The sequence below is a fragment of the Schistocerca piceifrons genome, chromosome 3 (genome assembly GCF_021461385.2).
Source record: "Schistocerca piceifrons isolate TAMUIC-IGC-003096 chromosome 3, iqSchPice1.1, whole genome shotgun sequence".
Classification (NCBI taxonomy): Eukaryota; Metazoa; Arthropoda; class Insecta; order Orthoptera; family Acrididae; genus Schistocerca; species Schistocerca piceifrons.
In genome coordinates this window covers 936937574-936964739 of record NC_060140.1, presented here as the reverse complement: position 1 = coordinate 936964739, position 27166 = coordinate 936937574, and the positions used below count along the sequence as shown (strand labels likewise).

General features: G+C 36.2%; 1 protein-coding gene across 5 annotated transcripts in view; it reads right to left on the bottom strand.

The window, feature by feature from the left end:
* Positions 1 to 2426: 2426 nt before the first annotated feature.
* The window catches only part of LOC124787644 (transmembrane protein 47), a 375006-nt gene continuing 350266 nt past the window's right edge, over positions 2427 to 27166 (bottom strand). For all 5 annotated transcript variants that reach the window (XM_047254424.1, XM_047254428.1, XM_047254427.1 and 2 more), the window contains 3 exons: positions 9776 to 9925; positions 9529 to 9591; positions 2427 to 6434 (listed from right to left, as the gene is read on the bottom strand). In XM_047254424.1, coding sequence (XP_047110380.1) covers positions 6274 to 6434; positions 9529 to 9591; positions 9776 to 9925 — 374 coding nt within the window. In that variant the 3' untranslated portion in view covers positions 2427 to 6273. The remainder of the gene's footprint in view (positions 6435 to 9528; positions 9592 to 9775; positions 9926 to 27166) is intronic.

The following is a 27166-nucleotide window of genomic DNA, read 5'->3' as shown; positions in this document are numbered from 1 at the left end:
CTTTTCCGGCCGCGAAAATTTCTCACACTTCAATAGTTAATGTAACAACGGCCCTAATTAAAATTAAGAAAAGATATTTGATTTGCTTATAGATACCACTGATACCAATACTGCACGTAAATTTCAAAATATTTACATAATATTTATAGGAGATAGAGATTTTAAACGTCATACTTGTTTCGAGTTCAGTACTGATAGGGTTGCTTAAAAATGCTGTTTTCAGAAATTTATATACAGGAAACGTGATGCACTACGAAAACTTTTAAGGATTCTTTGCCGAGTGCATTATTTTGGTAATGAATGGAAAAAAATATTTTGCTGTGACACCAATAGTTTTTCAGTAATGACGTGATAAGTTAGAAGCTGTTTGTGAAATCGAGAATTTAAATGGTTTCAAACAAATTAACATAACTCTTGTCCTAATTAAAATTAAGAATAGATATTTGACAGATTGAGAGACATTGTAGAGATATACATCATATGTGGGTTTGAAATTTTTTACTTACTTTTTGTAGAAGATACAGGCTTTAAAACAATTTTCTATCGCTGGGGGTAGCAATGCGCTGAGGCGGCTGCCTCCAGCCAGTGCTTGACGTGACAACGCCGCAACTTCGCAGCGCAAACGTCAAGTGACGACTACTTTAAATCAGACTATAGTGAAGATTCTTTCCTTTTAATGAGCAACAATGGTCTTCCTCATAGATGTCAGTTGAAGAAAAAGATAGTTTCATTGAATGATATAAGTTAAATGTTATAACCACTGTGCTCCCTAGGCTTGAGTCTGCGGAAATGTTGGAAATTCATTCGGAAGATATAGTGTGGCTCAATCAAAATCTTGCCTATTAGTTCCAGAGCTATACATTGCTCTTCTTGACAAAGGGTGAAATGTCACTCAGAGTTTCATCAGTAATCTCCATAAATTAATGACACACACGCCAAGCAGTCATGATTATTTATAGTGATCACACACTATATTAAAGGATAGTATTTACGGGGTTACTTTGCCAGTTTGTGAACTGTTCCACTGGCACAAAAATTGTTCTCTATTGCACTTAAGTGACTGATAAAAATTACTAAGTACTTCACCAATATTTCCTTATCAGTATCTGAAGGTACAGCCTCCTGTGTATATCACAGTTATTTTAATTTTTTTCTTATCTATTAACTGTTTGGTTCAGTCATTGTTACTTGTGATTTTTTTGTGTGTAGTTAATATTTCAAGTAGCTCACAGTTGAAACCAAGATAACAATGGCATAGCTTGTTCTTTCTGGGAATCATTAGACTTGAGCCTTTAAGGAAGGAAATGATAGTGTCCAAGAGTATTGTCAAACAAAAGTGCCAGTCAGTGTTTAATTTTTGTGCTATGCAAGGCACTGGCGTATAGATATGACAACGATCCACTTTTAAGAATACTGGAATGTATCCCATTGCTACCTTCCCGAGTTCGAATCTTGGTCCGGCACACAGTTTTAATCTGCCAGGAAGTTTCAAATCAGTGCACACTCCACTGCAGAGTGAAAATCTCATTCTGGAATGCTGCTGTTGATCTGTAGAACAGTAGAAGTAATTTTCAGGGAGCGAAGAGTCAGTGCGCATAATATGGCACTCAGACAGCTGTATGTGAAGTTAGCAAATATTAATGACCTGATTTTGCAATATGGTAGAGCTGAAATTTGGTGGAGGTTGCAAGGGCACCTACCTGCATTGCCCGTTAAGCACTCTGAGTCCGAACAATGTCTTTTAGAATAGCTGTAAATTGGTTTACCACAAAAACTATGATGGCCAAATTTGGTTTTACATACAGTGTTTTTTTTATGCAAGTAGATACACGTACTCTCCTACGACACAGTATCACAGAGCACTTTTTTTAATACAGAAGGTAGTGAATGGAAAATGAAAAAAGGGAACAATTTTGGACTTAACTTAGTCAATTCTCTAGAGAAAATTTCAAGTAACTATTGATATTTTTTATTGTAGGGACTTATTTTCTGTTATCCTCTTTTTTATCACTGTTGTCCATAATTTTAGTGATGATGATGATTGATTAAAATGTATAAAGAACGAAAAATGCTCAAATGTGCAATGACGATGCAGGAGCCACTTAAAAACAAGTAGTGACAGTTATTCCTGTACTGATTTTTAAAGTTAATAGAAGTAACTTATTTTCAACCCTCAGGTGCTGTACCACTTGTCTTACTGATAAGTGCAGTTACTATACCACAAAATAACTTTTAAGGATAGATTTTACTTTTGTTTTTCAGTTATGTTCCAGTATTTCTACAAGCATAGAAAATTTTGATCATTTTTGTATTATATGGACTTTACATAAATCTTTATTTAAACAATACTAATAAATGTTTTATTAAATCAATAAATATTACTGAATATTCAATTTTCTTACTGTACAAGTCATGACAAATATTGCTTATGTATTCTCATAACTTTTATTTCAAAACTATGTACACTGACAGTTTCTCTAGCCCGTATATTGCCCAAGTACTGAAACAGCACTGACTGGAAGAAAATACTTTTAGTTTAACAATCCTGATCCATATATCTACTTTAACAACCAATCACTGAAGTCACACACACATGGGAAAAAGCCAACTTTAAAATCAACAACAAAATAATGCATTTCAATAAATACAAGAAGTTTGAAGGCAGTAGTCTCTTCAGTATTAAACTGCGTATCATTTTTAAAATTTAAGTTTCACAGTTTATACACACACTCTTTCTAGACACACACATTTGGGACACTTGTGACTGGTACACATAGTTTATTGGCTTGTGTTTCCTCAGTACACATTTCCCTGGAGTTATCATGTCTGCAAAACTGTTCTGCACTGAATTCCAGTGTCTATATATGTATTTTATATACACAAGCACACAAACACACAAGATGTTTCTGTACAACAGTCAAGTTAATGGTTAGTGTGATGTTTAACTACATTTACTTATGCTTACCAACAAAATAATACTTGTTGTGAACATCAGCAGGTTTGAATTATGCAGTCTTGACACAATTAGTAACTGCCATTAAATGACAATGAGGACAATTCTGATTTCATATGTGATGTAATATTGTTACCCATGCACACGATAGCCTCACAGAAAAATGTATTCTTTGACTTATCTTACAATTTTATCAATCTGAAACTGACTAAAAAAGGGGGAACAATAAAGTTAAAAAGAGGGAACAAAGTTTAAACAAATTTCTCTGTGAAGATGATTCAATATTCTTTCACTACAAAAGGCTGACTAGAGGGAGCTGCCAACTATGGAAATCTACAATTAAAATGAACTATGTTAACATAAAAATTAAATAACTTTTTAAGTGTAGTGTTCATGACGAATAGTGCATGAAATGGCTTTCAGTGATTTCGTTAAGTTCAAGATAATTCTGTATAGTGAAAAAGTTGTTATAATGTAATACAAAAACATACATTCTGTATGCATACCTCCTGACATATACCTGATTCTCAGGAATTTTTCACATAACAATCCATTCAAGAAGTCTGTCAATAATTGATTGTTCTCATTGTTATATATATGTACAGAGAGAGAGAGATAAATAAGAAATGATGGAACATAAGGAATTTGTTGCTCCTGACTGCCTTATCAGCTCTATATGTTAATTAGTGTCATAGAATACACATGAATTTCAATTCAATGAACTTATAATAGAAAATCTCACTGATGGTAACATGCATGCAGGGTGAATCCTGTTACCTGCTCTCATTCCAAACCTAGCAGTGATCCTCATCTACAACGATCCCTACGTTAGTTCAGCTATTACTGCATTAATTCTAAAACTCAAAATTAATGAAAATGAAGTGAGTCAATATTTGACATTTACAAGCATCTGAATAGGTAACTGTTTGTGTCTTTTTAAATTAGGAAGAAAATATATGCATGAAGCACTAATTATTTGTTTTTATCTGGTAAATAATACCATACCATCTTCAAGTTACATATATAGAATATCATATACATTTACATATTTCTTAAATTAAATCCACAATTCATAAATTTCTATGTTTACTATACAACACACATATTTACAAAATTTATCAATCATATTATAGATACAGGCAACATTCTGTTCAAAGATAAAAGTTCAGCAAATAAATTTAATATTTTATATACAAATCATTGAAGGAAAGTCCAGTGAGTGAATGGTTAACAAATGGTTAAAAATGAACTATCAAGAAGTTATAGACTTCTATTGTGACAGAATGAATGGAGTAATGCTATGAGAAACTTTCACAGGCTTTTTTCCTTGGCAATGCTGTTTCTGTGAGACGTTACCTAAAAATAATTGTATGAATATATATTATCTAAAGGAAGTAGTGAACAAACAAATACCACAGAGATGATAAACTCTGTATTTGAACTTTAAAATGGAAATTTGCTATATGCCCAAATGTACATCAATACAGTAAAAATGTAATTACAAGCAAACCACTGCGTAAATTAAAATTATGTGATGTTAATGATCATTATTTATGATAGTATTCATTTACAAGATTTTACACTATGTACAAAAAAAGAAAGACAGTCTCAATACAGACTTATATTCTGACATAATTTCTTCCCAATGTGGCAGTTTCTTAAACTTGAGTATGTTATCCACTTTTTAAAATTAACAGTTCAGAAATCTTTATACTAAACAGGAACTGCGCAAAACAATTACAAGAAGATGAATACATCAATATAAAGAGTAAAGTTACCAACAAGTAGAAAACACACATACTCACTCCTTATCTGCACATGAATAGATGCTGCAGCTAAAACATTAATGTTAGTCATTGGTTCTGTTATAAAAATGTGTGTTCTTGTAAAACATTGTCCTGCTCTATAAAATCCATATTAAAAACCTTTGTCTTCCTAAAGAACTTCCAAGCATCTGATCTCTGTGGTTGTAAAATGTGCATATGGTAGTCACATGAGAATTTTTCATTGTTTCTCTATGAAAATACATATAATCTATGTTCGTTGAATTCATGCATCACCAGTTTGTAAGTTCACTTCTGTTTAAGTGCACACCTTTCCTGCCCGAGCCGTAACTACCTCACACAAATACACACATACACATTTAGACGGACACACATTCTCTCTCTCTCTCTCTCTCTCTCTCTCTCTCTCTCTCTCTCTCTCTCTCTCTCTCTCAAGCACGCCATTGTTCTACCATACTTGCCAGCAACAAAAAAGGGCAAAAAGCTGGAAAACAATGACTATTTCATTCAATGAACTTTATGCAGGAGCCAAATCAATTTGGTCCACAGATCCACGAAGCAAAAAAAGGAAAGCAGTATGCTAACATAAAAATTAAAAAAGGGTAGTCAACACACTAGTACTAACAACACTGCCTGAAGTAATGGAGTGTGACTCTACATAATGGTTAGTAATGATGTTTAACTGATTAAATTAGCTGTACTTTAAAACAACACAGTTATAGGGCAGAAAATGATCAAAATTTCATAAAATGAAAAACGTAAACTTTTAGAGCAAAAGAGGAACCAAATAATAACTGGACTTAAAATACAAAATTTTACAACCTTTTTTGTATAATAAATGCTTTAGAGACTGATGTGGGAAGTATACATACATGCATCATGTTTCACACAAATAGGTTTTTCTACATAAAACAGAAAGAAACCATTAGCACAGACATACAACTGGCAGCCTCACTCATCCACAACATCCATCCTGTTTTACTTTGAAACCAGAGACTGCAGTATTTGTCCAAAAAAGCCAACTACTGACTGTGATATCCACAGTGTCCCACATTGTGGAGGCCAGATCATAACTGCAGGATTCCTGAAGCACAATAAATACGAACCAATAAATATGATGGTCATTAATTTCTCAGGTTTAGAAAGGAAAGTGGAATTTTTAATTCCAAAATTAAATGTTAAAACTTGACATCCTACTGATGTACTGTATATTTTGTCAACATAGTAAAGGAACTGGTAAGATACCTTTTGTTCTTTTTTCCTTAATTAGTGAAGAATATGTATTCAACCTTCCTAAATAACTAACTGCAATGAAATTAATGTTGGTTATATGTATGAAATATTAACAGATCAAACTGAAGGTGATAAATGTATATATAAGAACAGACAAGTATTTCTCTTACAAACTTTTTCACTTTTTTGGTTTTTAAACCAACCAGACAGTTCCAGAATCCTGCAACTCTATGCTCTGACCATCCACGGCCTCTTCAGCAATTTTTACGTTCAAAGCACGACATCGGGCAGGGGTGGCGGACACTAGGCTCGCGAGTCGTTGTCGTGCACTATTTTTCGCTCCTTGTAGTATATCTCCTCTGACTCCTTGTCACAAAGCAGCAGGATAACACCCCCAAACAGGAAAATGGCTGCTCCCCAGCCAACACCATACGCCCATCCAAACTCCCACACAGTGCGATTACCTGTAAAATAATGTAATATCAAGAAAGTAGCAAAATGTATGCAATTACAACAGTAAATTTTTTATTCTGTATTAAGTCCAGCATGGGTTTTCTTACTGTCAGATGACCAAGTGCTCTCTTTTTCAGAGACATAAAATTAATGCAACTAACACTCTTTTTGCTAGAGTAATAAACCCTTCTGCAACAAATTTTTCAAAAATAAACTGACCTAAGTATGTTCCCATGGATTCTGAACATGGTTCTGTTAACAACCATCATTAAAACTTTTCCTATTGATTCAAAACATTTCATACCATAAATATACTTGGTGTAAACTGAAATGAAGCTTAAGAAGTTTGCCATACTTTATGATCAATATTAAGAAATCAACCAGTACCTTGACTCCAAAATAACTAGAGTCTGCCATAATAGTCTCCATTTTATTTACGAATCATTAGCATATTTCTGTTTAAAAAATAGTGTTGTGTTTCACCATCTTCATAACTACATACATATCACTTGTAGATTTTATTTATTTATTCCACATCTTCAGATAGACTGTACGGGTGCATGCTCACACCTCTAATGTCAATTTATCCAAGCTTTTCACTCAAGAGTTACCCATTCACAGTGTAGCTTGCTTACACCGCTTCAAGTTCAATGGTGAATGTAGTACTGTAAATGCTATTGTTCATTTCAGCTGATTTTGCTCTCCTCAGGAACCAATAAAATTCAATAACCATGTAAATACTTAGCAAGCAATCCGTACTGTTGAGCAGATACCGCATTACCAATCACACACATATGCAATATTGTTAAGGTCAAGACCTTTTGGTGGCTTTTGGATCATACATCTCCAGTCAGGCTGTGTATAATCAGATTTGAGAGATTGCTTTATAAGCTTGTCTATCTGCTGTATGTATTCCTCTAGTAAAATGACTCTGCATATCTCAGTGAATGTTGTACATCATCCACCCGAATCGACCCAGGAACAGTGTTATAGTACGTATGTCCTATTCATGGATGTGACAATGTAGCCTGAAGAATGCATTTCACCATCTGCTCATTTGATGTGCTCTCCATAGTGCATGTAACAACCCAACCCCCCCCCCCCCCCCCCCAAAGGGATGAATATGTTCTCACCTGAGGTAGATTAGATGTAGATTACTGTATCTGTTTCATACTGGTGCCATGACAACTGTGAATGTAACAATAACATCATGCCTTTTTCATGGTGCTTTCAGATGTGGGATCCATCTGATAGATGGTAATATCTGACCCCCAGAGAATGAATGACAGAATTGATTAGTCTTTAGGGCAGATGAAAAGTAACTAAACATCAAAATCAACTGTCTCCATTTCCTTTAAGGACTGAAAGTTTCTAGGAGAAGAAAAGGACACTGCCAATTTGCTCTTTGTGGCATCATCTGAGGAGCAGAATTAGGTAAAAGTGGAGGGAAGGAAACAAATATATGAAACTATAAGGAATCCTGACTTCATCGACCAGACCTGTGTTGCATGTGCAATGTTGGAAGAACATTCTGTAGCATACACCCCCCACCCCACCCAACCCCTCTCCCAGTCCCGCCTCCTGTTAAGTCCCAACTTTCCTGGATCTCTAAAATCCCTAAACTGACACACACAATTGTGTATTAGAGACAGTGAAATTCTATGGCCATACTTAAAATAAACCTAAGCATTAAGAGGACTGCAAAATTTAACATTACCACTTTAAAGACCAATGACAAAGATGCAACACTAGTCCTATTAGAAAGATCTTTTTCTTGAACAAAAGGGTGGTTAGAAAACAAACCACAACTACAAGTAATTGCTGACAATTAAAAACTACTGTGGAACTGATAGCAGTGGACACATGATTCTCCCCAACATTTTTAGTTACAGTCTATTAACTGGCTTTTTGCTTTAATGTGGTAGCTTTCTTCATTAGTTGAAAACTCCACAATTATACCTCCTTGGGATTACTGCTAAGAAACAGTGCCACCAAGAAAGAATTTCTAAAGCTCAAAAGAAGTACCATAGATGCTCTGGGTGCAGAAATATCTGGATTTAAGATGATATAACTGCAGTCTATGGTGTTTGTCCTACCCACTTTACATATGATTTTGGGAAGCTGAACAGTTCCAGCAAATATAGTACACGATATTTTTGCTTACTCTACTCTCTCTTCCTAGACAAGCATCATACGGCACAGGGAAATTTCTAGACTTAAGCTTCTGTTCAAATTAGAAGAGCAACATTTCATCAGGAGTATTTACTGAATATAAATTTTCGTCAATAATAATTGATCAGCTGACCGCAAACCTTATACATAAAAACAACTGTACGTGAAGGATGTCCTAGTACATTTTACAATTTTTTAGTAATTACTCAAATGTGAAATCTGCTCTTCTATAAAAGCTGTTACTGAGTGCCCAGAAAGACTGACTGACTGATTCAATAAAGAACTTCTGTTGAAGATTAAACACCTTCAACAAGGAAGGAGACATAGTTCCAAATCCCACATGCAGGTGCCCAAGGCAGTGATTTATACTAAATAAATTCTGAAATCCTAAAAATATAACAGCATAAACCGCCACTGTTTCAAATCACTGACTGACAGTAAGTAAACAAACATGTGGAACTGGACATATTGTTAGCACCTGCAATAATATATTAAATCTGAAGTTTGGCACTTAAACAGAACCCAGTAATTCTTATAAATTTCAGTTTGACATTTGTAAATTTCAGCTATTGCACTTTCTAATCACTCTGTCATCCAAGTACAAAATTTACTGCACATTGTACATGGTTTGAGAGACGATTTTCAACACTTTTTAAAAAATCTGGTTTCGATTACTCTAACATTCATCCATCAGCTGTATTTAGCACTTTCCTTTTTTGATGGAAATATTTTCATTGCATTTCTGTAGCACTGTTAAAAAAATAGATAAGATGTTTAAAGGAAAACAATAAATACCACTGATCAGAGACAATAACTACTATATACATTGGTTACGCTAAATATTATGAAATATTTGTGTAACATTATTGTAAGAAGTTTACTGGAAATAAATACTAGTCAAACAATATATCACTGGGAAAGACGAATATATACCTTCATTTAATTCAGCAGCAAAGAATACTGGGTAAACCACCAAGGCAATAAGAATGGATATTACTGCAACAAAAATAGTCAAGTAAGCATGAATAATCACAAGTATGTCTACAGGTAATTTAAAATATGAGTTTATTTTTTAATTATCTAAACTATTACTAATCACTCACAGAACAGTGTCAAAGTTGTTAACTAAACTGTGGAAATATTTTGTTTAAATATGAACATTATTGAGGTATATACTCACAAGAAAGCACCATCACATACACTGCAATCCTGTAATACTTGTACTTGGTGCGGTGGTCTTTACTCCGCAGACCAAGACCTGTCAGGAGTGTAGCTACAACGTCTGTCAGCAGTGTGATAACACAAAGAGCTGCAGATGCCTGGATGTACACTGCAACAATTTTAAATTCTTAAGCAAACTGCAATTTAGAATAATACTTTAAACTAATTATTATAAGCAGCAACAGCCCCCCCACTCTCTCTCTGTTTCTCACTCACACACACACACACACACACACACACACACACACACACACACACGTACGTATATATGCAACAATGAAGAAACTCAACATTAATCTCACTTATGACCTATAAATTGTGTACAGTAGATGTCAAGAGTAGAGAACCTTCTATGATGTGAAATAATCAATAAATACATTAACAAAATACAAACAAACCATAAAAATATTGTTAATACAACATGGATCAGCAAGATACTGTTTAAAGCTATTCAGCTAAATGTAAACAAGTTGAATTGAATTTTATGTGATCCTGTAAGATTACATTGTGTACAGTAAATGTACGTGTAATATAGGACATGTCAAAGTATTAACATTCTTTATCACTTATTTTTCTACACCTTTAGCTTACATTTTTACATCACTGATAATGAATAACAATATATACAAATTTAATGGCATACGTATTCTGCAACACTGTAAAACTCTTTTTCAATGAGATAGTCTTTAAGTTTCTTTGGAAAGTCATTGTAAAGTACACTATCTTGCAGCTTTTTGGGCAGACTTCTGATACCAGAGTACTAGGGTACTTTTTCTAGCATTGCCAGTCTGTGGAGTATGCTCGATACTTCATTCTTCCTTCTTGTATTGTGGGTGTGTACACTAGCATTTGTAATCCAGTCCTCACTACCTTTTGTGATGTACATTATTGTTTTGTATATATACAACGATGTTAAACATAAAGCTGCTACTCAAGGTTTTTGCAGAACAACACAATGAGATGCTTTTAAGGGCAAAGCACACTGAACTGAGCTGCTTGGTTATTTTATGTGTGTATTGACTCTATTTTAACTAGTTATTCAACTGAGCCACAAGGAATTTTACATGGCATGCTTCATTTAGTGTATGACCATTAATGTCTACTTCTGGTGCCAAAAGGTCATCATCACTGCTGAGTATTTGAAATCACATAATACGAACCTTTGTAAGGTTAAGGCTTTAACTGTTAGCTGTTAACCACATGTTCACCTATCATCTGAGCTATTCTCCTTATGTACCTTTGGCAACAATTTATTTCCTTGTTGATTTAGGGTCATTCCATATCAAATCACCCAATAAAAAATAAATTTTACACCCACCTCCTTAGATTTTCATGAAATTTGGCTCAAATGGTTCTAATACCATCCTGACAACACCTGCAATTTTTTTTTTTTTTTTTTGCTGTATCTCTTACAGTTTTTTTACAAATTTTTAAAGTTTTTATGTTTTGCGTTTTCTGAACCTTCGGAAATGGTCAGTTTAATTTGTATTCAAAACTTTAAATTTGCTTATCTTAAAAACTCTTTTAGATAACATCATGAATTTTTGCAGCAAGTTTATTTATTATACATATTTGAAGATAAAAATGATGCTATTAAAATATATTAATATTTTCTATGAAAAAAATATATATATGTATTTTTTTCTTTTTTTTTTTTTAAACGGATGTTTTGTTTTATAAGAATTGCAATATCTTGAGTCTCAGACCTGATAGAATGCTCAAATTTGTTTTAATTTACTCTTAAACATATAGGCTACTTGATAAAACAAAAATAATGATGGCTTTTTAACATGTTTATTAATTATAGTAGATTACATTAGAATTATGTACAAAGATAGTTTACTTACGGCACTTATGTATAACCCAACTGATTGCTTGAAACATTGAATTTTTTGAGTAATTTTGTCTTTTTAATAAACATTAATGCTGATTCAAACTGTTTTTCCACTTCATCCAAGAGCTTTCAGTTCTTTTGATACAGTCTTTTTTGAAGTAATACATTCTCCCAGTGCCGCTTGAGTGAGGTGCGTCTACTACACAGACTATGTGCTCCAAAGGCACTATGCAGGAATCTTCTCTTTCAGGCCAATAAGATGATGCAGCGGGTCCTGAAGGATGTAGAAATAGAATTTCTGCATCTTCTTCATCATTGAATATTGTTTGTACCAGTTACCATCATAATTTGCAGCCACATAGCAATTTATGGATGGTTCAACACGAACCCAATCAGAAGAAGAATGGAAATAAAAGACTAAGGAGGGTTTTTACACTATCTGTAGTCCTTCTAATTTCAAGGTTGTTTGTTGGAAGTGGTTTGAAGTTATGAAAACTTCTAGTTCCAGGAACGGTTGGGGTTGCTGAAAAACGTTTTTCTAGTTTTAACCGTAGCAAATCAGCTTCTTTTTTGTCAATAAAGTGAAAATGAATGTTTTCAATATTTTTTTCACAAAACTTATACACATCGATTGCTGTCATTATTTGTTCTTTATCTGAAAGCTGTAGACTGGTTTTCCTTAAAATTCTTTTAATAGTTCCTCCTAGGCCATCACAAATTGACTTCCCATGACTTGTTGCAAAAAAAGAGTGTTGGGCCTTCAAATTAAAGTCTCTCAAGTGTTCAGTCAAATTTTTAAAACTGTTTCTATTTTTGTACTGCCCAGCACAACCATCTGTAAAGTAGTGAACTGAGTCAATGTCAGCATGATGTAATGACAGCCACTTTGTAATTTCTTTTTGTACAAAGTTAACAAAACCAGTGTCATGTTCTTGGTCATCACTAATAAAACAGTGGTTGGAAACAAAAACATTGTTTTCCTCATTTCTTAGAAAAACTCCAACTGGGTGTAAAGTACAACCACCTCTATTCCAGTGGTAACTTTGGATCTCATTTTGTATAACAAAGGAATAATTTTCACTGAAATCCATCACAATAATTGCTGTTTTGGGTGGTGGGTCTTCTTTCAATCTTTTAAAGGCTGCTGATTGGGATTTTGCTATAAACGAGTGTGGGGCGAGCTTTTCCAATGACCTAACCAATAAAGAAATGTAGTCTTCAACACTGATAGACTGTTTGATCATTTCTGCCCTGTCTGTGTTAACCCACTGACTGATTACAATTTCTTCTTCTAAATCATAATCTTCGCTTAGTTTTTCAGTTAAGCACTCTGTTAGTGCAGTATTGGCAGGACAGCTGTTGCAATGATGTAGCATGCAATTTTGGTTTTCTGTGTTGCACACAAGCATCTTAATTAGGTCTTTATAAGATTCTTCAATTTTCACAGCATCCAGTAATAGTTTAACATTCTGGTGGATACTGCATACACATACAGTGTGTGCGCCTGCAGCACCAGCAAGGATACACCATTTAGGTCTCAAGAAACAAAATTTTGAAAATCCTACTTCTACCTCGGGATTCTCCCATTTGAAAGAATAATAGAGTTCTCTCAAGTTACACAAAATGAGTCTTTTTTGCATGTACACATTTTTTTGAACACTTACTTTGTCTTTTGTTCCAGGTAGCACTCTGGAACTTTCATCCTTTTCATAAAAATCTGTTACAAGTCTTACTGTATTTTCAGAAAGAGTTTTACCTTTTTTTGGACCAGGAGTTTCCAAAATACCCTTTTCAGATTTTAGCTTTCTAGCTTGTCGCACCATGTACTCACTTACATTAAATTCTTTCATCACTTTATTTCGAGTCCAAGAATCTGGAGCCAAGGTCAGAATCTGGATTTTTTTAGACTTCCCAACAGATGAAATCTTCTCTTTCATAAGCGAAATCATTACATCAAAATCCTTTGCTTTCTCAACCACACTTTTATCTTCTTCGTCATCATCAGAACTTGGTGCATCATATTTTAATGCTTTTGAAACCGCCTTTTTTGCAGTCTTTTCAATACTGCTAACCTTCCTTTTAAAATAAGACCCTTTACTTTGTTCTGACAAGCCATGAAGCTTTATCGGTGTTAAACCTAAATAATCAAGAGCAATGTTTGTTTGTACGAGGGATTTATTTCTGGATTCCAATGATTCTAATTCAACCATGACTTCATCATCTGTTTCACTTTCATTGACTTCAACTCTTAATTTTTCCTCACAAAAGTTACGGCATGTTGAGCAAAGCTTTTGTCCAGGTTTTATGCTAATATTTTTTGTCAGTAATTGTTTAGAAAGATCCAAGCCTACACTTCTCAACGATTTTTTGATGGGCTTTTTGTGTTTTTTTAGTGGGTCTACACATGTTGTCTGATACTTTTCAAAAACATTTAAAAAGTAGTAGCTGTGGTGTGAACATATATTCTTAAATTCACACAGATTAATTCCAGATCGTAAGTGGATCAAATCTTTTTCTTCCTCACTCAATTCTGATACCGGTTGTAACTTTTTTGAAAGTGTGTAGGTTGTTTGGAAACAGTCAGATTTTTTAAATAACCCTACAGTATAGGTTTGAATATCTGACATACTGATTTCACTTTTGGTCTGATTACTGTTCTGGTTACTTTTGTAGGATATTGGAAAAGAATCTCTGTAAACTAAGCAACAGTACTTACTGAGAGTTCGAATAAACTTAATAAAATACTATCCAAGCACTATTTAACACTGTAATAATTTTTTACTTCAAAACATAGGAGTAACAATACAAAAACTTATTTTCGGTGTCTAAGTCACTTGGCATTTTTTATTTTTAAAATATAATTAATATTATTTTAAAAATTAGATAACTATTAAACAGGTTAAAAAGCCAACATAACTTTTCTTTTATCTAATAGCCTATACAATTAAGAGTATTTTAAAACAAATTTGAGCTTTCTATCAGGTCTGAGACTCTAGATATTGCAGTTTTTGTAAAACTAAACATCCGTTAGCTAAAATAAAAATAAAAAATAAAAAAAATAAAAATAAAAAAAAAGAACCTTATAATTTTTTTTTTCATTTGGATGAATTTAATATATCTTTATGGTAATTTTTTTTAACATTTAGATATAATACACAAACTTATTTCATACTAATATCTTGAGTATTCTTTAATATACAAATTTTTTTAGTTGTGAGGACACGTTTAAGTTACAATTTCCGACTGCTGAAACAAAGCCAAATCTAAAAACTTTAAAAATTTATAAAAAAAAACTATAAGAGATAGAGCAAAAAAATTTTACAAGTGCTTTCAGGATGATAAAAGAAGTAATTGTACCAAGTTTCATCAAAATCTGACATGGTTGGTGTCAAGGCCTGGGTGACTTGACATGGAATGACCCTTTAGTTGAGTGTGTCACTGATATTTCTTGCTCCTTTTCTAGACTGCTCTAATTGTCTGGTTCACGTAAGACATGCCTTATTCACACTGAATGTAGTACACATCAGGCTTTTGGAGACCTAGATCATCATTAAAATTACAAAGAATTTTTTTTATCTTTGTTGAAAGGAGCATAATACACTGGATGCCTTGCTTCCATAAAAGAGTATGGATCTTTACAAAGATTGGGACAGATTAAGTTTCTCTCTCTGTTTCAATTTCTTCCTCAGGAACTGTTTACTGGCACTGCAGTGGCTGCTAAATTTGTCAATATGAGCACACACACCTCCGCAACAGTATTCATAGGTGTTGCAATTCTCCAACAAAGCTTTCTTGTGTGTGAACATTCAAGCTCTTTAGACCAGAGCTTTAAGCACAGAATTCCTTTGCAACAGATGGTGATGGCACATGGCAAGGAGAAAGAGTTCACTGTGGGTGGGTTTTCTGTATACAGTGTGATCCAGGGAACTGTCAATTCTTCTCGTAAGCAACACATCAAGCCAATGTAGCTGACCCCTTTAATCAGATTCACCATGAATTTTATATACTTAAACTTTAAATATCCCAGGAACACTTGAAATTTTCTATTCCGTGTGGACAAACCACAAACTTGTTGCCTATGTATTGATAAACGTATGTTATTCTGAACTTTGGGGATTCTAGTGCATTTGCTTCTAAGCAGTCTATGTATAAGTATACTGCACTACTTCAAATATGATGATGAAACGAAATACAATGAAACCCATATCATGAAGCAAATGTCAAATTCATGAGAGCAATTTAAAAAAAATAAAGGATTCTTATCACATTACAAATTTTGGAAAACCTAATAAACTATGACAGAGTTTCAACTGAAGCAAGGCTCTCAGACCAGCACTCAATTTATTAAGATCTCACGAGCCATCTCCTCCATGACACATAATGTGTGTTATATGAAATAGAGTGGGTTCTGAAAAGCAAATGAACAGTAAAGTGTGTAGTGGGTGCCACTCTAACTCAGACTGTACTATAAATAGTAGTGCGATATCACGAATATTACACAGCCTGGTTAGAGTGCAGGCAGGAAGTATTACAACACAGCTCACACCACATGAATAAGGCACCTGGGATGGTAGTTGAAATAATGTGCATAAATAAACAACTTAAATGTCCTCCCAAAAACACATCATTAATAACCATGCCAAGAAAACCAGATAGTGTAATCGCGGTGTTTAAGCATTAATAAGCATAATTAAATGCTGTAATTTGAATTTGATAATCACCACGTCAATTCAGAGACCACACGGTTCAAGAACTTAAGAAAACATTATACTATGCTGTGCAATGTGTAAGGGTAGTATCAATATCAGTGATAGTTTCATCAGTAATTAATTGTTTGTAATTAATTAAAAATCTATTAATACAGCAGAATGCCATGAGGTATCAGTGGACAAAAGACAGGAATATGCACAAATTGATACCACTGGTTTGAATCTAATATTAATGGTATAAGTTTCATCACCATAATCATCATCATCGTGACAAATTTATTACACTTATATTACACGGAGGGTGCCCGATGCTATACCACGATCTAAGAGTGCAGGCACCATCTTACTCCACTTATACCATCTGCACAGAAATGTGGGGGCATACTGCAGACTGAAAGCTAATACTGCAGCATCATCTCCTATCTTGGAAGAGTTGTCTTATTTGTCAAACATCCAATTTTCACACCCCCATACACTCCAAAAAGATCTTTCCAAAACATCAGGGACTGACAGATACATCCCCACCACAGATCTCTGTTAGCAGAACTATCCATTCACACTTTCATTCAGGGAATGCCAGTCCAGTTTTACAAGAAATTGGAAACTTCACCCCATGACCTAATAAAAAATTTAGGCTATCAACACCCTGTGCTTCTTTTAGAAGATTAAAATTGACCCTAACATGACACTTCAGAGTCTACCAAACACATACAACTGCCGAAAGCAGTTAAAGAACACTTATTTATCTATATTCTACCTTCTTGACTGTTGTTGTTGTTGTTTTCAGTCCTGAGACTGGTCTGATGCAGCTCTCCATGCTACTCTATCCTGTGCAAGCTTCTTCATCTCCCAGTACTTACTGCAACCTACATCCTTCTGAATCTGCTTAGTGTATTCATCTCTTGGTCTCCCTCTACGATTTTTACCCTCCACGCTGCCCTCCAATGCTGAATTTGTGATCCCTTATGCCTCAGAACATGTCCTACCAACCGGTCCCTTCTTCTTGTCAAGTTGTGCCATAATTCTATTCAATACCTCCTCATTAGTTGTGGAATCTACCCATCTAATCTTCAGCATTCTTCTGTAGCACCACATTTCGAAAGCTTCCATTCTCTTCTGGTCCAAACTATTTATCGTCCATGTTTCACTTACATACATGGCTACACTCCATACTTTCAGAAACAACTTCCTGACACTTAAATCTATACTCGATGTTAACAAATTTCTCTTCTTCAGAAACGCTTTCCTTGCCATTGCCAGTCTACATTTTATATCTTCTCTACTTCGACCATCATCAGTTATTTTGCTCCCCAAACAGCAAAACTCCTTTACTACTTTAAGTGTCTCATTTCCTAATCTAATTCCCTCAGCATCACATGATTTAATTCGACTACATTCCATTATCCTCGTTTTGCTTTTGTTGATGTTCATCTTATATTCTCCTTTCAAAACACTGTCCATTCTGTTCAACTGCTCTTTCAAGTCCTTTGCTGTCTCTGACAGAATTACAATGTCATCGGCGAACCTCAAAGTTTTTATTTCTTCTCCATGGATTTTAATACCTACTCAGAATTTTTCTTTTGTTTCCTTTACTGCTTGCTCAATATACAGATTGAATAACATCGGGGAGAGGCTACAACCCCGTCTCACTCCCTTCCCAACCACTGCTTCCCTTTCGTGCCTCTCCACTCTTATAACTGCCATCTGGTTTCTGTACAAATTGTAAATAGCCTTTCGCTCCCTGTATTTTACCCCTGCCACCTTCAGAATTTGAAAGAGAGTATTCCAGTCAACATTGTCAAAAGCTTTCTCTAAGTCTACAAATGCTAGAAACGTAGGTTTGCCTTTTCTTAATCTAGCTTTTAAAATAAGTCGTAGGGTCAGTATTGCCACACGTGTTCCCATATTTCTACGAAATCCAAACTGATCTTCCCTGAAGTCAGCTTCTACCAGTTTTTCCATTCGTCTGTAAAGAATTCGTGTTAGTATTTTGCAGCCGTTACGTATTAAACTGATAGTTCGGTAATTTTCACATCTGTCAACACCTGCTTTCTTCGGGATTGGAATTATTATATTCTTCTTGAAGTCTGTGAGTATTTCGCCTGTCTCATACATTTTGCTCACCAGACGGTAGAGTTTTGTCAGTAGTTCTAATGGAATGTTGTCTACTCCCGGGGCCTTGTTTCGATTCAGGTCTGTCAGTGCTCTGTCAAACTCTTCACGCAGTATCATATCTCCCATTTCGTCTTCACCTACATTCTCTTCCATTTCCAGAATATTGTTCTCAAGTACGTCGCCCTTGTATAGACCCTCTATATACTCCTTCCACCTTTCTGCTTTCCCTTCTTTGCTTAGAACCGGGTTTCCATCTGAGCTATTGATATTCATACAAGTGGCTCTTTTCTCCAAAGGTCTCTCTAATTTTCCTGCAGGCAGTATCTATCTTACCCCTAGTGAGATTAGCCTCTTGACTACCCAGTGTAATTTCAAGTCGAACAGGTAAGCCCTACGGTACTTTAAAATTGCAGAATACATTGAGTGAGTAGTGTAGAGCTCATTAGTAATCATCTTCTAAGGAAAAATTTGGATTAGTTTGGGTGTCAAATCAGCAGTGTTATCTAGGCTTTGTGACTGAAGTTCTCCATCAAATATTGCTTGCACAGACATAAAATTTTGTGGCCAATGTCCATTATAATCATTGCCATTAGAGGTTCATTAGAAAATCAATTACTTCATTCGGATATGTGGATCAATATAAAAATAACCAATGAATAAGGGAAGGAAAGAAAGATACAGTTTTCAAAAACAATGTCCATCTCCAGTATCCTGCAAGAAATAAAACCTTAGTAGTGCCAGGAAAATACAAACTTCAATTGTGCAGTCCATTAGAACAAAGAGTGCATTCCATAAAGAACTCTAGTATAGAAAGTAAAGTACTGGAATGACCAATTAACATACGTGTGAAGGACGTTTCCTGTGAAATATTGGCTGGCACTAATATACCAAAAAGAGATGACCATAAATATCAGAGAAAAAATAGGAGATTGAACAGGCTAGTTGACACCACCACCACCACCACCACCACCACCACCACCACCACCACGCCACTGATGCCTTGGCTTCTTCAGTTACTTGCCAACAGAAAAAAAGGATCACATCAGGACTTTAGTACGGAACACATCAATTGCTGACATAAGCTTCCACTGGCAATCTCTTTTTTACCTCTCTCTGTGCTTCACTATTTGTTGGTAGGGCTCCCTATATATTATGGATAACAACACTGGAAAACAGTGGGTTACCTTTCCTTTCTAATGTATTACTGACAGTCCTATTACTTAAGCATCTTGTACCTTCTGACTATATGCCTACTACAGCATTGATGGTGTATGTTGACTCCAAACAATGGAAGAAGACCCAAGTTCTTTCGATCAGTATTACTTACCAAAAATGATTAACATTTACGGGTGCAACTGGATTCTTAGCTTTCAGCTACACATCCTGAACACAATTTACTACCTGCACTTTGATTCCTCAGCATTTTATGAGGCCTGTGGGACTGCTGCACACTAATAAGAAAAATCAAAAATAAACAACAAAAAATCTTGCCAGTTGGGTAACACCAACTGCCTAGAGCAGCACGAAGTAAGAAACAGTGCCAAAAAAGTAACAAATTATTCATTTATTCATAACTTGTAACAGTCTACACAACACAGTAACAATAGCATGACGAAATTTACACAAAGACACATTCTAACAATAGAAAAAGTAAGCTCCTTATGAACTACACATTTTGTTAAATAGCAGGAGATAAACCGTGGTGCAACTGTATACTGTATCTGTTGACTGACAGTAACCTGTTGACATACAGTAAACATGCAAGTTTTTATGCTGGCTACTTAGCTGACTGAATTATAATGTTCAATATATGGAATCTGTCAATATGTCGAGAACTTTTTATGGGAATTTGTTTTCTTTCAGCATACAACACGAGGATTAAGAACGGCATAACAACCTATCCCCGAAAACATCGCCATATGCTGCTAGGCAGTGCTGTACTTGAGAGTACTGGAGGGGAACTTGAGGATTTCTTCATTTGAGCACTAGACAGTATAATAGGAGCAGCGAGCTTACAGATGTGCCTTTGATGTGTGGAAGGCCGAGTGCAATGGACGAGCCACACGATACAATTATCGAGAATGCACTACAGTTTGCACGTCTGCTTCAAAATTTGTGCAAGTATGGGTCATTAAGAAGTGGCAGGCTAGTGACGGCAGGCCGCGATCAGTGCGTTTGGTCATTAGGGAAGAAAGTATGTTGAATTTTGTAGAATTCTCAGGTGACCTGCTGGGTCATGTCATAATTACTCAATGATATTTTGGCAAACAGACTTGTTGCCATCTCAGGTGGCCCCTGATGACTGTTGCTCCACTCCTGTTTGTGTCCATTCCACTGTGGTGACAAAAGTCATAGGACAGTGATACGCACGTATATACAGATGGCAGTAGTATCGCATACACAAGGTATAAATGGCAGTACGTAGGAGGAGCTGTCATTAGTACTCAAGTAATTCATGTGAAAAGATTTCAGACGTGATTATCGCAGCAGAACAGACTTTGAGCATGGAGCTAGACACAGGGGCATTCCATTTCAGAAACCGCTAGAGAATTCAGAATTTTAAGACCCACAGTGTCAAGAGTGTGCAAAGAATACCAAATTTCAGTCATTATGTCACACCATGGAAAACGCAGCTGTCACCTAATAATTGATACTAGCAGTGGTTAAATAGAGCTGTCAGTGATAACAGACCAGCAACACTGCAGGGAATAAATGCAGAAATCTACGTGGGACATATGACGGAAGTGTGACACAATTTGACATTAATGAGCTATGGCATCCAACAACCGACACAAGTGTCTTTGCCAAGAGCACGACATCCCCTGTAGCACCTCTCATGGTCTCATGACCATATCAGTTGCACCATAGATGTCTGGAAAACTGTGGCCTGGTCAGATGAGTCCCGATTTCAGATGATATGAGCTGATGATAAGGTTCAAGTGTGGCACAGACCCCACAAACCCATCGACCCAAGTTGTAAACAAGGGACTGTGCAAACTCACGGTGCCTCCATAATGGTGTGGGCTATGTTAACATGAAATGGACTGCGTCCTCTGGTTCAACTGAACTGATCATTGACAGGCAATGGTTACGTTCAGTTACTTGGAGGCCATGTGCAGCTTTTTGTGGACTTCAGGTTCTCAAACAACGATGTCATGCCACCATGCCACAAATGTTCGCAAATGGTTTGAAGATCATTAGGGACGATTTGAGTACATGATCTCGCCACCCATATTGCCTGACATGAATGTCACTGAAAATTTATGGGACATAATCAAAAGGTCCTCCTCCCACGAACCATAGACCTTGCCGCTGGTGGGGAGGCTTGCGTGCCTCAGCGATACAGATAGCCGTACCGTAGGTGCAACCACAACGGAGGGGTATCTGTTGAGAGGCCAGACAAATGTATGGTTCCTGAAGAGGGGCAGCAGCCTTTTCAGTAGTTGCAGGGGCAACAGTCTGGATGATTGACTGATCTGGTCTTGTAACACTAACCAAAACGGCCTGGTACTGCGAAGGACTGAAAGCAAGGGGGAAACTACGGCTGTAATTTTTCCCGAGGGCATGCAGCTTTACTGTATGGATAAATGATGATGGTGTCTTCTTGGGTAAAATATTCCAGAGGTAAAATAGTCCCCCATTCGGATCTCCAGGCGGGGATTACTCAGGACGACATCATTATCAGGAGAAAGAAAACTGGCATTCTACGGATCGGAGCGTGGAATGTCAGATCCCTTAATCGGGCAGGTAGGTTAGAAAATTTAAAAAGGGAAATGGATAGGTTAAAGTTAGATATAGTGGGGATTAGTGAAGTTCGGTGGCAGGAGGAACAAGACTTTTGGTCGGGTGAATACAAGGTTATAAATACAAAATCAAATAGGGGTAATGCAGGAGTAGGTTTAATAATGAATAAAGCAATACGAGTGCAGGTAAGCTACTACCAACAGCATAGTGAACATATTATCGTGGCCAAGATAGACACGACGCCCGTGCCTACTACAGTAGTACAAGTTTATATGCCAACTAGCTCTGCAGATGACGAAGAAATTGATGAAATGTGTGATGAGATAAAAGAAATTATTCAGATAGTGAAGGGAGACGAAAATTTAATAGTCGTGGGAGACGAATTCGATAGTAGGAAAAGGAAGAGAAGGAATATGGGTGAGTAGGTGAATATGGATTGGGGCTAAGAAATGAAAGAGGAAGCCGCCTGGTGGAATTTTGCACAGAGCATGACTTAATCATAGCTAACACTTGCTTCAAGAATCATAAAAGAAGGTTGTATACATGGAAGAAGCCTGGAGATACTGACAGGTTTCAGACAGATTCTATAATGGTAAGACAGGGATTTAGGAACCAGGTTTTAAATTGCAAGACATTTCCAGGGGCAGATGTGGACTCTCACCACAATCTATTGGTTATGAACTGTAGATTAAAACTGAAGAAACTGCAAAAACGTAAGAGATGGGACCTGGATAAACTGACTAAACCAGAGGTTGTACAGAGTTTCAGGGAGAGCATAAGGGAACAACTGACAGGAATTGGGGAAAGAAATACATTAGAAGAAGAATGGGTAGCTTTGAGGCATGAAGGAGTGAAGGCAACAGAGGATCAAGTAGGTAAAAAGACGAGGGCTAGTGAAATCCTTGGGTGACAGAAGAAATATTGAATTTAACTGATGAAAGGAGAAAATATAAAAATGCAGTAAATGAAGCACGCAAAAAGGAATACAAACGTCTCAAAAATGAGATCGACAGGAAGTGCAAAATGGCTAAGCAGGCATGGCTAGAGGACTAATGTAAGGGTGTGAGGCTTATCTCACTAGGGATAAGATAGATACTGCCTACAGGAAAAGTAAAGAGACCTTTGGAGAAAAGAGAGCCCCTTGTATGAATATCAGGAGCTCAGATGGAAACCCAGTTCTAAGCAAAGAAGGGAAAGCAGAAAGGTGGAAGGAGTATATAGAGGGTCTATACAAGGGTGACGTACTTGAGGACAATATTCTGGAAATGGAAGGGAATGTAGGTGAAGATGAAATGGGAGATATGATACTGCGTGAAGAAGTTGACAGAGCACTGACAGACCTGAATCGAAACAAGGCCCCGGGAGTAGACAACATTCCATTAGAACTACTGACAGCCTTGGGAGAGCCAGTCCTGACAAAACTCTACCATCTGGTGAGCAAGATGTATGAGACAGGCGAAATACCCTCAGACTTCAAGAAGAATATGATAATTCCAATCCCGAAGAAAGCAGGTGTTGACAGATGTGAAAATTACCGAACTATCAGTTTAATAAGTAACGGCTGCAAAATACTAACACAAATTCTTTACAGACGAATGGAAAAACTGGTAGAAGCTGACCTCAGGGAAGATCAGTTTGGATTCCGTAGAAATATGGGAACACGTGTGGCAATACTGACCCTACAACTTATTTTAGAAGCTAGATTAAGAAAACGGAAACCTACATTCCTAGCATTTGAAGACTTAGAGAAAGCTTTTGACAATGTTGACTGGAATACTCTCTTTCAAATTCTGAAGGTGGCAGGGGTAAAATACAGGGAGCGAAAGGCTATTTACAATTTGTACGGAAACCAGATGGCAGTTATAAGAGACGAGGGGCATGAAAGGGAAGCATTTCTTGGGAAGGGAGTCAGACAGGGTTGTAGCCTCTCCCTGATGTTATACAATATGTGTATTGAGCAAGCAGTAAAGGAGACAAAAGAAAAATTCTGAGTAGGTATTAAAATTCATAGAGAAGAGATAAAAACTTTGAGGTTCGCCGATGACATTGTAATTCTGTCAGAGACAGCAAAGGACTTTGAAGAGCAGTTGAACAGAATGGACAGTGTCTTGAAAGGCGGATACAAGATGAACATCAAGAAAAGCAAAATGAGGATAATGGAATTTAGTCGAATTAAGTCGGGTGATGCTGAGGGAATTAGGTTAGGAAATGACACACTTAAAGTAGTAAAGACATTTTGCTAATTGGGGAGCAAAATAACTGATGATGGTTGAAGTAGAAAAGATATAAAATGTAGACTGGCAATGGCAAGGAAAGCGTTTCTGAAGAAGAGAAATTTGTTAACATCGAGTGTAGATTTAAGTGTCAGGAAGTCATTTCTGAAAGTATTTGTATGGAGTGTAGCCATGTATGGAAGTGAAACATGGACGATAAACAGTTTGGACAAGAAGTGAATAGTTTCCAAATGTGGTGCTACAGAAGAATGCTGAAGATTAGATGGGTAGATCACATAACTGATGAAGAGGTATTGGAATAGGATTGGGGAGAAGAGAAGTTTGTGGCACAACTTGACTAGAAGAAGGGATCGGTTGGTAGGACATGTTCTGAGGCATCGAGGGATCACCAATTTAGTATTGGAGGGCAGCACGGAGGGTATAAATTGTAGAGGGAGACCAAGAGATGAATACACTAAACAGATTCAGAAGGATGTAGGTTGCAGTAAGCACTGGGAGATGAAGAAGCTCGCACAGGGTAGAGTAGCATGGAGAGCTGCATAAAACCAGTCTCAGGACTGAAGACAACAACAACAACAACAACAACAACAACAACAACAACAACAACAACAACATATAAACAATCTTCCGTCTAATATAAAAAAGCAGAATTATTTCTTTTGCAGGTAACACAAATATTGTAAACAATTAAACCAGACATACAGAAATGAAAGACATGTATCATTGACTGTTTTCTGCACATGGTCTTATGCACAATTTTAAAAATATACAACATATTCATAATGTGTATGTTTGCATGGCCATCTTTTGACAGCAGCCTCTGCTGACAAAGAAGCAATGGAGTAGAGAATACATAAACAGGAGGCAGAAACACCGTAAGTGAATTACACAACTTTATAATCAAAATGGTATTTAAAATCTCATACAACTGAAAATGTGCAAACCTATGTATTCAATTTGCAAAATAGCCACAGAAGATGCTTTATAAATAAAAGCAAAACAGTCTGGTGTAAAATTCCTTTAATTAAATTGCAGTATGCTTAAGATGGAGAAACCAACAATAACTGACCAACATATTAGTTCTGCACATTCAGGTGTTCTGCACCAATGATAAGTGTAACACACGGTGAGAAAATAAAAAAAAGGGTAGAAACTTAAAAATTTTTAGGTGCTCATACTGATGAGAACTTAAAGCTGGAAAAAGTATATTTTGAAACTCCTACAAACAACTTAGTTCAGCCACGTTCCACTTAGGATCATAGCAAATATTGGGAAGAGAGAAATCAGTAAGTTAACATATTTCACATATTTTCATTCAATAATGTTGTATGGAATAATGTTCTGGAGTAACTGAACTTTAAGAAAGAAATTATAGTGCAAAAAATGTGCTGTAAGAATAATATGTGGTTCTCACAATCAATTCATCTTGTACACAATTGTTTAATGTGCTGGGCATTCTGACTACTGCTTCACAGTATATTTATTCCCTCATGTAGTCTGTTGTAAATAATTCTTTAGAGATCAAAAGGAACAACGATGTACATACATACATACATACATACATACATACAATATCAGGAGGGAAAAATGACATTCATTATCCCACATTAAGATCATGTTTAGCACAAAACAGGGCACACAATGCTACAACAAAAATTTTTGATAACTTACCCAGCGATAAAAAATGGCCAACAGAAAGCATAATATAATCTGAAAACAAACGGAGAAACTTTCTCCTTGACAACTCCTCCTATCCCATAGGAGAATTTCTATTAATTTAATGAATAAAGGGAAAATGACTTTTTCCACATCATTATGATCTACTGTGCAAAATGATCCATTGAACATGTAACTAACTCACTAGTACATCAAGGAATGGGAGGTTGCTATCTTCCACTTCCATGATAAATTGTATGTTGGGGTGCAGCAAATTCAGGTGACTGAAAACTCCACTTACACTGTCCTGCACATGTGGCCAGGTGACAAACTTGTCATCCACATAATGACAGAAACAAGTCTGTTTTTGTTGGCTGTGTCCAGGGCTTTCTCCTCAACACCATCCCTGGAAGATGGCCAACAAAAATCAACTTGTTTCTATCGTTATATGGATGACACACTTGTTCCCAGGCCTCATGTAGAGGACAGCGTAAGTGAATTTCTCAATCAGCTGAATTTGCTGCACCCTAATAATGTTTATTATGGAGGTAAAATATGGCATCCTCTCATTCTTTGACGTCTTACTGAAACGTAAAGCAGATGAGAAGCTGGGACGCTATGTGTGATCTTTATCTACATGCCCCGAGTAGTCACCACAGCTCCCACCATGAAGGATAGTGCTATGTGAATGGGTGTGTGCAAAACACCATCTGCAACCTAGACAACCTTTCAACTCAACTGGAGCACTTCAAAACAACATTCCGGAGAAATGGGTACAGCAGCAAACAGATAAGGCTGTACCCACCCAACAGCAGGAGGAAAAAGAAGAGCACAAGTCACTAACATACGTCCCATTTGTCAGCAATACTCAGGAAAAATTGGCAGGATCTTTGAGCTATATGATATTAATTGTGTATTTTGTTTTCACCCACTACAACATTGACCCCATTACATATACTGAAGTACGATTTTGGGCTTTGCGGACCAGGAGTCTACGAAATCGCTTACGAGTGCAACAGAGCATGCAATGGGGAAACAGTAAGCACTGTAGAAGAGAG